At 35.8% G+C, this 13,373-nt stretch overlaps 1 protein-coding gene across 7 annotated transcripts in view; it reads right to left on the bottom strand.

Moving 5' to 3' along the window:
• LOC106872893 (phosphatidylinositol 3,4,5-trisphosphate 3-phosphatase TPTE2) overlaps positions 1-13,373 on the bottom strand; it is a 71,762-nt gene that overhangs the window by 9,578 nt on the left and 48,811 nt on the right. For all 7 annotated transcript variants that reach the window (XM_014920055.2, XM_014920061.2, XM_052969321.1 and 4 more), the window contains 7 exons: positions 12,736-12,902; positions 11,118-11,182; positions 8,754-8,814; positions 6,213-6,294; positions 4,970-5,120; positions 2,710-2,790; positions 445-550 (listed from right to left, as the gene is read on the bottom strand). In XM_014920055.2, the coding sequence (XP_014775541.1) occupies positions 445-550; positions 2,710-2,790; positions 4,970-5,120; positions 6,213-6,294; positions 8,754-8,814; positions 11,118-11,182; positions 12,736-12,902 (713 nt within the window). The remainder of the gene's footprint in view (positions 1-444; positions 551-2,709; positions 2,791-4,969; positions 5,121-6,212; positions 6,295-8,753; positions 8,815-11,117; positions 11,183-12,735; positions 12,903-13,373) is intronic.

Below are 13,373 nucleotides of genomic sequence, written 5' to 3'. Positions count from 1 at the left end.
TATATGCATACATGTATATGTATACATATGTGTAGATGTATATATATAGATGTACATGTAATATGTACACATATATCCATATATATATATACATGCATACAGATATCTATACATATATACACCCATCACACACACACATACACATGCACACAAACACACACATTAGTCATTTGTTTTCTTATCCAAAACTACGTCAAAAGTACTGAATGGATCTTTATGAAATTTGGAAATTATATTCTATGCATAACGGTCATAACCCCCATGAAAATTCATATATTTTTGATGACATGTCAGGGATTCGCCAGAGGGGCAGACCCAATCTATAACGTTACATGACGTGTTGGGGATTCGCCAGAGGGGCAGACACAATGCATAACGTTACATGACATGTCGAAGATTTGCCAGAGGGGCAGGGTCAAACTCCTATTGCACTACAGCACATACCTTTAATTGCGGTGATTTTTATTGAGATCAGATTCAATTCTTTTTTCTCAGGCAATTTTCCATTGTAATCTTGCTTCATTTTTTCAAAGTAACCGACATACCGGCTCTGTAATAGGGACAGAGAATAGTTTCATGAGAGAGAGAGAGAGATAACACTAGAGTAGATGTGAGGGAAAGTAGCATGGCATATATAAAAATGTGTACCCAAAGGAGCTCTTAAAAGCTCACTCAATATGGAAGAAATAACAACCAATCAACCTCAAATCACTCCCTACCATCTTAAAAAGAGGGAACATATTTGATAATGTATTCCTAGATAGACTATGTCCGGAAAAAAGACCAGATGATGGTGGCTAGAATGCATTTTAATCATAGGTCAGCTCAATAAGGGATAAACGACATTAATAGGTGTATATGTGTTTGTGTGTGCATGTATGTGTGTTTGTACGTACATACATAACTATTTACATAGGTATGGGGATTTCCAATGAGGGTATTTGTGATCATTATTGCTGTTTGGCCCCAGATCAGTCAGAGTGACACACAACTATAAGGAACACAGCTCTCCAAACAACCCTCTTCTCGTGTGTGACTATGGAACACTTATTTGGCCAATATGTACTCAATTATCTAAAATAATATACAGCAAATCAATAGTAAATATTTATTATTTAAAATTAACATGCATTTAAACATATTATTATTAAAGTTTTATTTTAACAATAACAATTAAATCAAACAAATATGATAATACATACTAATATTTAATTTATTAATACAATGAAAACAACATTATATTTATAAAACAACTATACCATTAACTAAACAAACAAGTATATAATTTATATATCTATACTCAAAATCTTATAATTATACATAACAATTAAGCTACTTATTTATTTATGATATTTAAATAAAATCATATATATATATAATGGAGATGTACTTGCATAGCAAATGACTTGATCTGAGATTATGTGCTGAAATAAAAACAATTGCAACATGGAAGATGTTTGTAAGCCATTTAAGAACACAAAAAACCGTTAGTTCTACTTTAAATTTCATTTGTGTCAATATATTTTCGTCGCTTTGAAACCACGACCTGTTCACTGACGAAATTTTGTGCTGCATCTCACGAAGTTTTGTCAATGAACAGGTTGCAGTTTCAAAGAGATGAAAATGTCTTGACACAAATTAAATTTAAATGCTGAAGTGAATCTAACATTTTTTTTTGTGTGTGTTCTTAAATGGCTTACAAACATCTTCCACGCTGCAATTGCTTATATATTATACAATCCACAAAAAAAGATATCATAAATAACCAGTTACATCTAGTTCAAATGACAACCACCACAGACCCCACAAACTATGGAACACCTATTGAAATGCCCTCTAATAAGAATCATGTTCTTCTGCTGACTTTGCAACATATAATGAAAATGCAGAGATAATGTATTCAGCAAAATTTACCTAAAAGTTAAATGGACTTGCAGAGAGGAAAAGAAGCTTTCATTGAACAAAACTATGATAAAATAAATCAAGCTGTGACCTTCCATTCTTTTATTAAGGATTATTATAGGTGATGTATCTTATCTCTTTGTTTCTTGAGATAGAGGGGTAAGCTGTTTTCATTATGGGACACATGTTGCATACGTCCAAAAGCATACATATGTGTGTGTGTATACGTCTACCTCTCTCTCCCTCTATTTATATAGGCTTGTATAAATATGTACATATACCTTTTGAGTATTGGGCCTCATGGAGGCAATGTGGTCAATGCTGGTGTCATGAAACCAGCACCCATACCAGTGGCACGTAAAAAGCACCTTTTGAGCGCTGAGCCTCACAGAGGTAATGACAAATGGCCAAGACCTTTGGCAATATGCTGTGCTTGAGAAGGAATATCAATCAAGCCAAGTGAAATCGTAGTCATGACAGATACTTGTGTCATGCAACTGGCACCTGTGCCGCTGTCACATAAAGGCACCCATTACACTCTTGGAGTGGTTGGTGTTAGGAAGGGCATCCAGCCATAGAAAGAGCAGCCAAAGAAGAAGATGATTGTGAATATTGTGCAGTAAGTGTATATATGTGTGTATAAAAGTTGGTAAATATGTATAAATATATGTATATATGTGTAGCAATAACAAGCAAAATGTGATGGTGTATGGAGAGAGGGAGAGAGAGAGAACCAGAGAATGGAAGTTGTGTGTGTGTGTGTGTGTGTGTCTGTGTGTGTGTGAATACATCAATAAATATACAAACCTGACTTGGAGTTTGTACACCTTGAAACATTTTACCAACACTAAAATCTGTGCGTCTGTCTCCAAAATATTCCAGAACATCCTGTGAAGTATCAGAAAAATGTTATTTAGAAAAGATACTGAAATGAGAGGATGTCTGGCAGAAAAAAATATCAAACAATGAAAATATCACACAGGAAAGAAATATATAGCACTGAAATATCAAACCAGATCAATGTGAAGTTGAGAAGGTATTGTACAGAGAAGTTATCAGGACTTAAACATAGGGCCCTTCATGAGCCCTAAAACTCATAATGAGAGAGTTTAACCTGGTTTGCATGGCATATAAAAGACCAAGAGTACAACACTCCCACACTGAATGGGATGCTGGTCGATTGCATGGTTTATTTCCCAGCTATTGTTGGAACTCATTTACAGTTGAGCAGACTGGGGTAATGTGAAACTGAAGTGTTTTGCTCATGAACTCAATACATCACCTAGTCAAGAACATAAGATTGTGAATGCAACATCCTAACCACAAGAGGAAAATCAAACAGGCATAGCTGTGTGGTAAAAAGCTTGCTTCCCAGGTTCAGTCCCACTGCATGGTACCTTGGCAAGTGTCTTTTACTATAACCACGGGCTGACCAAAGCCTTGCAAGTGGATTTGGTAGATGGAAACTGAAAGAAGCCTATTGAATATATGCATGCATGCATGTCTGTCTGTCTGTCCGTCCCCCACCACCGCTTGACAACAAGTGTTGATGTTTACATCCCTGTAACTTAACAGACTGGCAAAAGAGACTGATAGAATAAGTACCAGGCTTAAAGAATAATAGTAACTGTGTGATCTTCTACAAAACTAACTAGTCACATTTTTACATTTACTAAGTGGTTGTTTCATACTATTTCAGAAAGTACAATCAAGTCTATTTCAAATTAAAACTGAGACGTGTTTAAGCTTAAACATGTTCTAAACATTTGGACTGATTTAAATGTTTGTTTATTCACAACATCGCTTTTGTACGCCTACTGCAATATTATTATTATTATTGAGTGAGAGAGCAGAGTATGCCATCAAAGTGACACTGGGGTAAAATATATACGAAGCCTATTATACCCATCATGACTACCCGTCTGATAAGGGTACACCAGGCACATGCATCACAACCATATGTGCACGACATGGTGATCTCATATCAAGATAAACAGCGCATGACCTCGCAGGTGGGGCCCAGTTAGAATTTTCTTCCGATCGGGTAGCCCATCCCGCTCAAAAGGACCCTGAATAAGGTTTGTTTAAGGATGTTGAGCAAAACACCCATGTTTCCAAAGGTGAATTATTCAAACCCCAAAGAATTCCTCTCAACACATGGCTATGATGCTCCCCCACTACTTCTATTCGTGATGAGAGATGCACATATGGTCAACCACCAAGGGACATGCTCAACTGGTTAAGGTCAAACAACTGACAAGCAAATCTGTGGTATTAAGCAGAATATTTGCTGTAGTCCACCTTTTTATACCAAGACATTATTATTATTATTATTATTATTATTATCATTATTTTGCTATTTCTATAAAATATAGAAATATCAAATAAGAACGTCAGAATTTGGGTCTCTGTCATCTAAAGTATCAGTGTATTAGATGGTCTATCAAACCTGTCCTTACTCTGGTGAACCTAAGCCTTGTTATGAGATGCACTGTGTTTGAGATCAAATTCTTTCTCCTTTCTAGTAGGACATCCTCTCAGTGCTGGTGTCATTCCAACTTATTTTGGACGGAGTGGATGATAAGTCTAACATGCTGTTCGGTTTAACATCACCTCCTGGTGCCCTACGATGCCTTGAGTGGAGTTCTCTGCGGCTAACATTTAGGCAAGATGCAGTTATCTCCCTTGTAAGCCTACCGCTACATAACAATTCATCACAGGTCCCTGGATGTCTTCAGCCGAAGTCACTGTTTGCAAACTATCAGATCCAAATCCAGTTCTCTCCCTTGAAATTGTGGGCTTAACGCGTTCTAGTTAATATTATTTTGCTTTGGTGTGTAACAGACTTGTCTTAAGCATTCAGATCTAACTCAGTTCTTTCCCTTGTATAATAGGCCTAAAAGTTCCTGGATGATTTAACGGAGTTTGTTCTGTTTCAAGCATTCAAGCCAGACACCTCAATTCCTTCCCCCATCTACGATTTTCCAGCAAACATTCGCCAAAGGACGTATAGATTAAAACCATACTGCCTCTTTCCCTGAACTCAGTCTACATACAACACACTAACCTTTGCTTCATTAAACAGTCCGCAGTCTATAAGCCACACACAAATGATTGTTCCTGTACGTCCTTTACCACCTTTACAGTGAACAGCAATGATATTATTCTTGTCTGCTGCCATCCATTCTCGTACATCAGAACAAAAATCGACCATTTTCCTGCCAAAAATAAAAAATGAAAATATTTGAAAAGCAATTACAAACCGAAATAAAGGTGCATATTTTTTTTCCTCTCTTTGTCCCTAATATTTCCCAATTAAGGATTATTTGTTATTTATAATCATTAAATCGGGGCTAATGGTGCAACTGGCCTGTCTGCAACAGAAATAGAAGATCAAGCAGTCGCTAAATTTTCCCTTCAAGACCTCTCCCTCTCTGGAAGGGATGCCAATCTATCACTAGGTAAGCCCTCAATTTCAGGACTAATTTTTCTGTTGAGTGTACAAAAAACGTGAAATGAAGGGCTTGATTCAAGAATATAATGCACCACAAAACGTCCAGCCCATGGCAGCATGGAAAAAAAGGATGTTAAATGATAATGATGACAATGATGATGATGATAATGTATCCTTCTCTTCATAAGATGGTATCATGCAACTTAATGCTTTTGATACCAACTCATCTGAGACCACCTCTGGTTCTATAACAGAAATTTCTTATTTTAAAGTGATCTAGATTAAAACCTTCCATCAAAATTTCATGTTAATTTAAGTTCTACACACCAGAATAATAACAAAGTTACGAGAGTATTGTAGTTCACTTGAAGCATTGTGTATTGTTCGTAAAGAATAAAAAGTTTTGAATGGTACGCCAATGCACTATAATACAAAAAATGGACTATATACCTGTTGTAATTTAGTTATCTATAGTCCGATGATATTTCGGAATGCAATTCCTTCTTCAGATATTCTTAGATGGCGTCTCTGCTATAAACTGCCTAATGGCTTTTCTTTTTTTCGGAAGTGTCTCAGTAGTGGTCTCACAATGCTCCTTCCGGAATTCCTCATGAGAAGTGCGTGAGGTCAGCTATGTTTCAATCTTGTAAAGTTATTTTACTAAATTCTTTATCATTTTCAAAATTAATTGAAGCAAAAGTAGCTTATTTTAATAGAAATATGGTCACAAAAAGATTAATGGAAATTCGGCTGCTATGTCTAGCTAGTCATGTGACCACATAGAGGCTCCCTCGTTGGCTCACCCTTATGCAAATTCTATTAGAAGATGTAACACAGCAAAGAAACATAAACTTACTTCAGTGATGGCACATTGTGGTCATCGATGCATATTCGTTCAACTCTGTTATGGAAGAGACTTTCATCATAATCACGTTCACCTGAAAATTAGTTGAACGAATAGGAAATGTAAGATCTGGGGAGGATTAACATATATTAGAATCAAACTCAAACTGGCACTCCATTGGTTATGACAATGAGTGTTCCAATTGACCCGATCAACAAAACAGCCGGCTTGTGAAATTAGTGTACAGGTGATAGAGCACTCCACAGACACATGTGCCTTTAACATAGTTCTCAGGGAAATCCAGCATGATACAGAATGTGACAAGGTACTACTTGTTTTTGCCAGGAGAATGAACTGGAGCAAAGTGAAATAAAGTGTCTTGCTCAAGGACACAGTGCGTCACTAGGAATCAAACTCACAACCTTACAATTGTGAGTTGAATGCCCTAACCACTAAGCCATGAACCTTCACTCGTATGTTAGAATACTTGACTTCTATTTATAAAGAGTATTGCACCAAAGCAGTTTTTAAAATGACTGGCTTTTACAACATTCACAATGTGACATAGGAAAATACAAAGCAAAAATTTTTGTATATTATTTTTTTTTTAAATCACCTATATTGTATGACATGTTGCATTATGACACTGGTTGTGAAGAAAAAAAAATCTTTTGTAAAATAAATGAAACTAGTGCACATACAAAACATGTAGCTATGTGTCTGACAAAACATGTGGCCATGTATCTGACAAAACATGTCACTCTGCATTTTATTCTGTGCTAATTCATATTTACTACATCCATACCAGCTGTAACAAAACGGTACCATCTCTGGCATGGGTTGCACTGGTTGTTATGGTCTGAGTCAGATCTTATCCAGAGTTATTGCCCTTCGACACATGTTGCTTGCCTCTATGTTTCAGTTTTTGGCTTGGTTTCTATAGCTAGATGTCCTTCATATCATCAACCACTTTACCAAATGTACTGGGCATATTTCATCAAAGCACCAACACCAGTGAGGTTGTCATGCTCTTGAATAGATCAAAAGGTCTTTTTAAATCCTTGTTACTTTTATTCATTTGCCAACCACTTTATAAAGTGCACAGAGTGCATTTAATAATGGCACCAGCATTAGTGGGGTACCCCATAAGAGGAAGAGATGACTGGCAGTAAAAAAAAAAAGGGTTGGTGAAGAGTATCAGTATAATACAGAAGATAGTTTGCTGGTCTTGTGCCAAAATTTGAAACTATTATTATTGTCATTATTATTATTATTATTATTATTAAGTCAGTAAGCTGGTAGAATCGTTAGTACGCTGGGTAAAATGCTTAGCGGTATTTAGTCTGTCAACACATTCTGAGCTCAAATGCTGCCAGGGTCGATTTTGCCTTTCATCCTTTCGGGGTCAATAAATTAAGTACCAGTTACACACTGGGGTTGATGTCATCGACTGGTCCCTTCCCCCAAAATTTCAGGCCTCTTGTCTATAGTAGAAAGGATTATTATTATTATTATTATTATTATTATTAAGTGGTGAGCTGGCAGAATTCTTAGCACACCAGACAAAATGCTTAGTAGCATTTCATTTGTTTTTACATTCTGAGTTCAAATTTCCGCCAAGGTTGATTTCTCCTTTCAGCTTTTCCTGGGGTCAATGTCATCAACTTGCCCCTTCCCCCAAAATTTCAGGCCTTGTGCCTATTACAGAAAATGTTATTAAGGCAGTGAGCTGGCAGAATCATTACAGCATCAGACAAAATGCAAAATAGTATTTCTTCTGGTTTCAAGTTCTGAGTTCTAACTCTACTGAGGTCAGTTTTGCCTTTTATGCTTTCAGGGTTAATGAAATAAGTACCAGTCGAGCACTGGGGTCAATGTAATCAACTTGTCCCCACAATTTCAGGCCTTGTGCTATAGTAAAAAGGATTATTATAATCATTACTATTCAGTAGTCTTACTTTTATCACTTGCTTTCACTACACTACTGAGTGCAGCTCTGTGTGCCTTGGGTATGTGCTGTGGTTTGTTGTGATGCCTTATTTTTACTGTATTGAAAGTGTTTTACGTAGGATGTGTGCAGTACCTAGTAGTGCTATTTTCTGTATGTTGTATATACTTGTAAGTCCTGGTGTTTTTGTTATGTATTTGTCTGAATGCTTTTTATCATACCTAATGCGCCTACTATGATAGGAATTGTTTCTGTTTTTAGACTCCACATTTGAGTTACCTTTATTTCCAGGTCTTTGTATTTTGAAAGTTTCTCCATTTCTTTTAGAGAAACATTGTCATCTGTTGGTACTGATACATCAATTAGAAAGCATTTTTCTTTTTCTTGGTGATCTCTGACAACTGTATCCAGCCTATTGGCCTTAATTTTTCTATCTGTGTGTATTGGCATATCCCAGGGTATGGTTGCTTTCTCATTTTCTCATTATTATTATTATTATTATTATTACTATTATTATTATTCAATAGAAGCCAGCATGAACATGAAGGTATAGTGAGTATTTTACATTCTGAAAAGTGACATATTAAATTTTCTGGTTTACTTACTACACAAGTTGTAGATCTTGTAATGGTCTTTATGTTTTGTTTCAAAAAACCTGACCACTTCCTGGAATCAAAGAGAATTATACAGAGATATGATATAATGATGATGATGATGATAATGATCACTACAGTAATGGTTAATAGTAATGATGGTATAATGGTGCCACTGCCCACTGGAAGTCATATGGTGATGAATGATTGGCTCCCAGAAGTAAGTAGAACAGAATGGCGTTTCTGTGTTCCATCTACCAAATCCACTCACAAGGCTTTTGTTAGTCTGGAACTATAGTAGAAGGTGCTGTGCAGTGGGACTGAATCCAAAACTACATGTTTACAAAGCAAGCTTCTTAACCACAAGGCCACCCCTGCACCAATATTATACACAATTGCACCCCCTTTTAAAGGTTCTTTGTCTTGCAAAGTCACTTGGTCACTCTGCCAGTGCAGATGCTACTTAAAAAGCACCCAGTTCACATTCTAAAATGGCTGACATTTGGAAAAGTATCCAGCTGTAAAAACCATGCCAAAACTGACCTCACCTGTGTGAGTGCCATGTAAAAAGCACTCAACCCACTCTATGGAGCGGTTGGTGTTAGGAAGGGCATCCACCCATAAAAACCAGGCACTGAGGCATGGTGCAGGCTCCCACCTGGCCAGCTCCTGTCAAACTGTCCAATCCATGCCAGCATGGAAGGAGGATATTAACCCATGACCTACCAGTGATCTCATACGAGATCACTTAAAAATTACAAATTTCGTAATTATCTGTCAATATTTACACATATCTAACCTTTTTGCTATATCTACTAGGTATATTTCTCTGATATTCAAATGAGGTTTGCTAATTTTTCACCCAATATCTCGCTTATTTCTATTTCAAATGTTATTTTGAAATGTTATTTTGATCATTCCAGTGTGTTTCTAAGGCTGTTTTATGCTAGAAATCAAAGTTTCATCAAAAAATTCCAGTTAATAGAATTATGGGAGGTAATGGGTTAAACAATGATGATGATGATATATGTTGTTTGTCTGTGTTCAGTTATAATAAAAATAATTTTACATTAATCTGATGGGTTACTCTATCCTTTTTTGGAGTACAAATTTATTATTCTTATACAAGAAAGTTATTGACAGTGACTTCAGCCAGCTAAGCCAACATTGGCAGTCTGATAATGGCTTAGATGGCCGAAACTTTGAAGTCACTGTCAACAACATTCTTGTATCAGAATAGTATATATATATATATCGTTTAACATCCGCTTTCCATGCTAGCATATATATATATAAAATTATTAGCAACAGAAGTAAGTATTATAAGTGTGTGCACTTGTATAATGTGTTTATGCATACACTTGTCTAGTCATCATGTAATGGTCATAATTGTGCTTCAACATCATACAAGCAAAGTTGTCCGTTTCCGGTCCTCCATGACTAAAACATGTCTGGCCATGGAAACAGGTGAGGGATGGTAAGAGGAAGGGTATCCAGGCATGGAAAACCTGCTTCAATAAACTCCTTTCGATTCATGCAAGCATGGAAATTGGACATTAAATGATGATAATGAATATGTGTGTGTGTGCGTATATATATATTAGAAAAAATAATAAGGGTTTCAAAGTTGAAAACCCTACAAGAATAGGTGCAAGTGCTAATATTTATAAAACAGGTGACATTAATAAAAATCTGTAAATGTACAACCATCCAGATATATATATATATATATATATATATATATATATATACACACACACACACACACACACACAGTTATCAATTGTGGAACACGATTGTCACTACATAAACCTGATGACTGCGTAATGCATAAAAGTACTAGTTTATTGTAAAGTTGTAAAAATTGTAAATAAAACGTGAAAATCAGACAAAGTTGGAATTTCATTGATTAATATATTCTTCTATACAAAACCATACAAACTCAGACACACACACATTATAAATGAAAGGAAAGGCTCCAATTTCCAGAAATTGGACTTGCCTGTTTCCAATTATCAGCTGATAAACTGAACCTGGTTATCTTTTGAATATTCACTGTCTGAATACTTTTTGAAATATGAAATAAAAGCTTGAAGGAAACGCTTAACCTTACATTCTTTCATTTAAAAACCTTTGTGAATGACACATATGATAACAGCTGCTTCAAACACACTTTTGCTTTTATTTTGAGTTCTTATGGTAATATTATAAACATCGTATATATACTTTCAAATGTCATTAATTCTATATTATAATATACATTGTTGCTATCTTCCAATAAGAACATCACATCTGAAGCATCAAGAATTACCAATAACAGATGTTGTACATTCAAAAATTCAGTACTAGAGTTATGGTTGAAATAAAAGCACTTACATGTATAGGGTTTCGATAGAATGCCATTAAACCAGTGGAAGGAAATGACATGGCAATAACTCGCTCTAAATAAAAAAAATAATTAAGAAATTAGTAATAATTAAAATCATTTACTTTTTTATTGCGTTCTTTTTGTTTTACATCTGTGTTTCCTAAGAGCATTCATCATCATTATTATTATTATCATTAGTAAGGTGGTGAGCTGGTTGAATTGTTAGTATGCTGGGCAAAATGCTTAGCAGTAGTTCGTCTCTTTATATTCTGGGTTCAAATTCCGCTGAGGTCGTCTTTGCCTTTCATTCTTTTGGGCTTCATAAAATAAGTATCAGTTAAGTACTGGGGTTGATGTAATCAGCTTATGCCTTTCCCTGAACTTGCTGACCTTCTGCCAAAATTGGAAATCATTATTAATATCATTATTATTATTACCTACACCTTAGCAAAGGCAGAGGTATTGTTTTCAGTTATGTTTGCTTGTTTGTTTGTCCATGGATAAGATATCTCAAGAACCACAGGATGGATTTGGATGAAACTTTCAGGGATATTTTACCTCATGACTGGCACAAACTGATTAGATTTTGGGATTAATCCAGTAACAGACAAGAATTCTTATTTCTTTACTGCCCACAAGGGGCTACACACAGAGTGGGCAAACAAGGACAGACAAACGGATTAAGTCGATTATGTCAACCGCTGTGTGTAACTGGTACTTATTTAATCGACTCCGAAAGGATGAAAGGCAAAGTCGACCTCGGCGGAATTCGAACTCAGAACGTAGAGGCAGACGAAATACCACTAAACATTTCACGTGTCGCGTTAATGTTTCTGCCAGCTCGCCGTCTTGCAGACAAGAATTCTGCATTATTTTCCTTGTCTTTTACTTAATTTTTGAGAGCAGTTGGGTTCATTTTTAGTATTCTCATTTGTGAGGGCAGTCAAGTTTATTTTTTGTATTTACACTACACACAATTGGAAGAATTCTTTTTCAAAAGCTGGATAGGGTAACCCATCAAAACACTAATTATTTAAGGGGAGCCTTAATGTGACCATTTGATCTGCTAGATGTAACAACCAAATCTCCCTCAAATCACACCCTAATGTTTAGGAACAAAGGAAAGAAAGGATGCATTGGATAATCATGCAGGTACTGTGTCAGGCAAAAATATCTTTGATCATATATTTGTTCATTTCGGGTTGACCTGGGAGTAAACAACACCACCACACAATTATAAAGTAGCAAGAAGAACCTATTTTCTTTCTAACCAGGCAGACTGAACCAAACAGAGTGATGTGACTTGTCTAAGAAGTACAAACATAATGGCTGCAGTAATATTTGAACTTGTGAGCTTGGGGTTTGTAATTAAGTACATGAACTTTACATCATTAAATATTATAATGAGTTTAGTGTGTACAGATCTCAGGTGTACTACAACTTGTTGGAAAAGTATAAGAAGGGACAGAAGGCAGTCGTAAGTCAAGTTAAGGAAGACAGCAATGATAGCCAAAAGCATAGGCATAGTACAGAGAATAAATTTAATTAGCTTTATCTGTGATGTAGCAAAGATGTAAATTAACTATACCTGTGATATAGCAAAGATCTTAATTTAATTAACATTACCTGTGATGTAACAGAGATCCAAATCAAAACCATCTCTCTGGTAACGGCGTTTGTTTTGTGAGACTATTTTACGAGAGGCAGAAGTCAAATATCGATGCTGAATATACATGAAGTAAAGAATCCTCAAAATACGGCTAATTCTCACAATACGTCCAGCAACAAGAAGTCTGGCAACAGAAAATGTTAGAGAGGAAATTATTAAAGAATAATTAGGTGCAAGCATGGAAAAGCGGACATTAAAATTATGAGGAGGGTGGTTTTATATATATATATATCAATGTATCATATATCCGAAAAAGAAACACACTCTAAGACATAGGGCAGTAATGGATTCACAAGTAGTTAAGTCTATGTCTGGTAGAGACCAATGGTTTCGCATCTACAAAGGCGTTATCGCCATGAATGTCTCACCACACTCTAAAGACTTGTCTTCGGCTTTAGGAGCTGACAAGGTTAAGGCCTTTGTGGATGCAAAACCATTGGTCATTCTATGACGGGACATACACTTAACTACTTATATATATATATATATATATATATATATATATAATAAGGATTTAATAATCCTTAACTTCTACTATTACCGTCTCCAATGAAGGGATACATTGAATTTTCCCTGAAACAGCTGTAAGACATTC

Source organism: Octopus bimaculoides, chromosome 7 (assembly GCF_001194135.2).
Source record: "Octopus bimaculoides isolate UCB-OBI-ISO-001 chromosome 7, ASM119413v2, whole genome shotgun sequence".
NCBI classification, from domain to species: domain Eukaryota; kingdom Metazoa; phylum Mollusca; class Cephalopoda; order Octopoda; family Octopodidae; genus Octopus; species Octopus bimaculoides.
The sequence above is the reverse complement of the archived record's forward strand: the minus strand, read 5'-3'. Positions and strand labels throughout refer to the sequence as shown.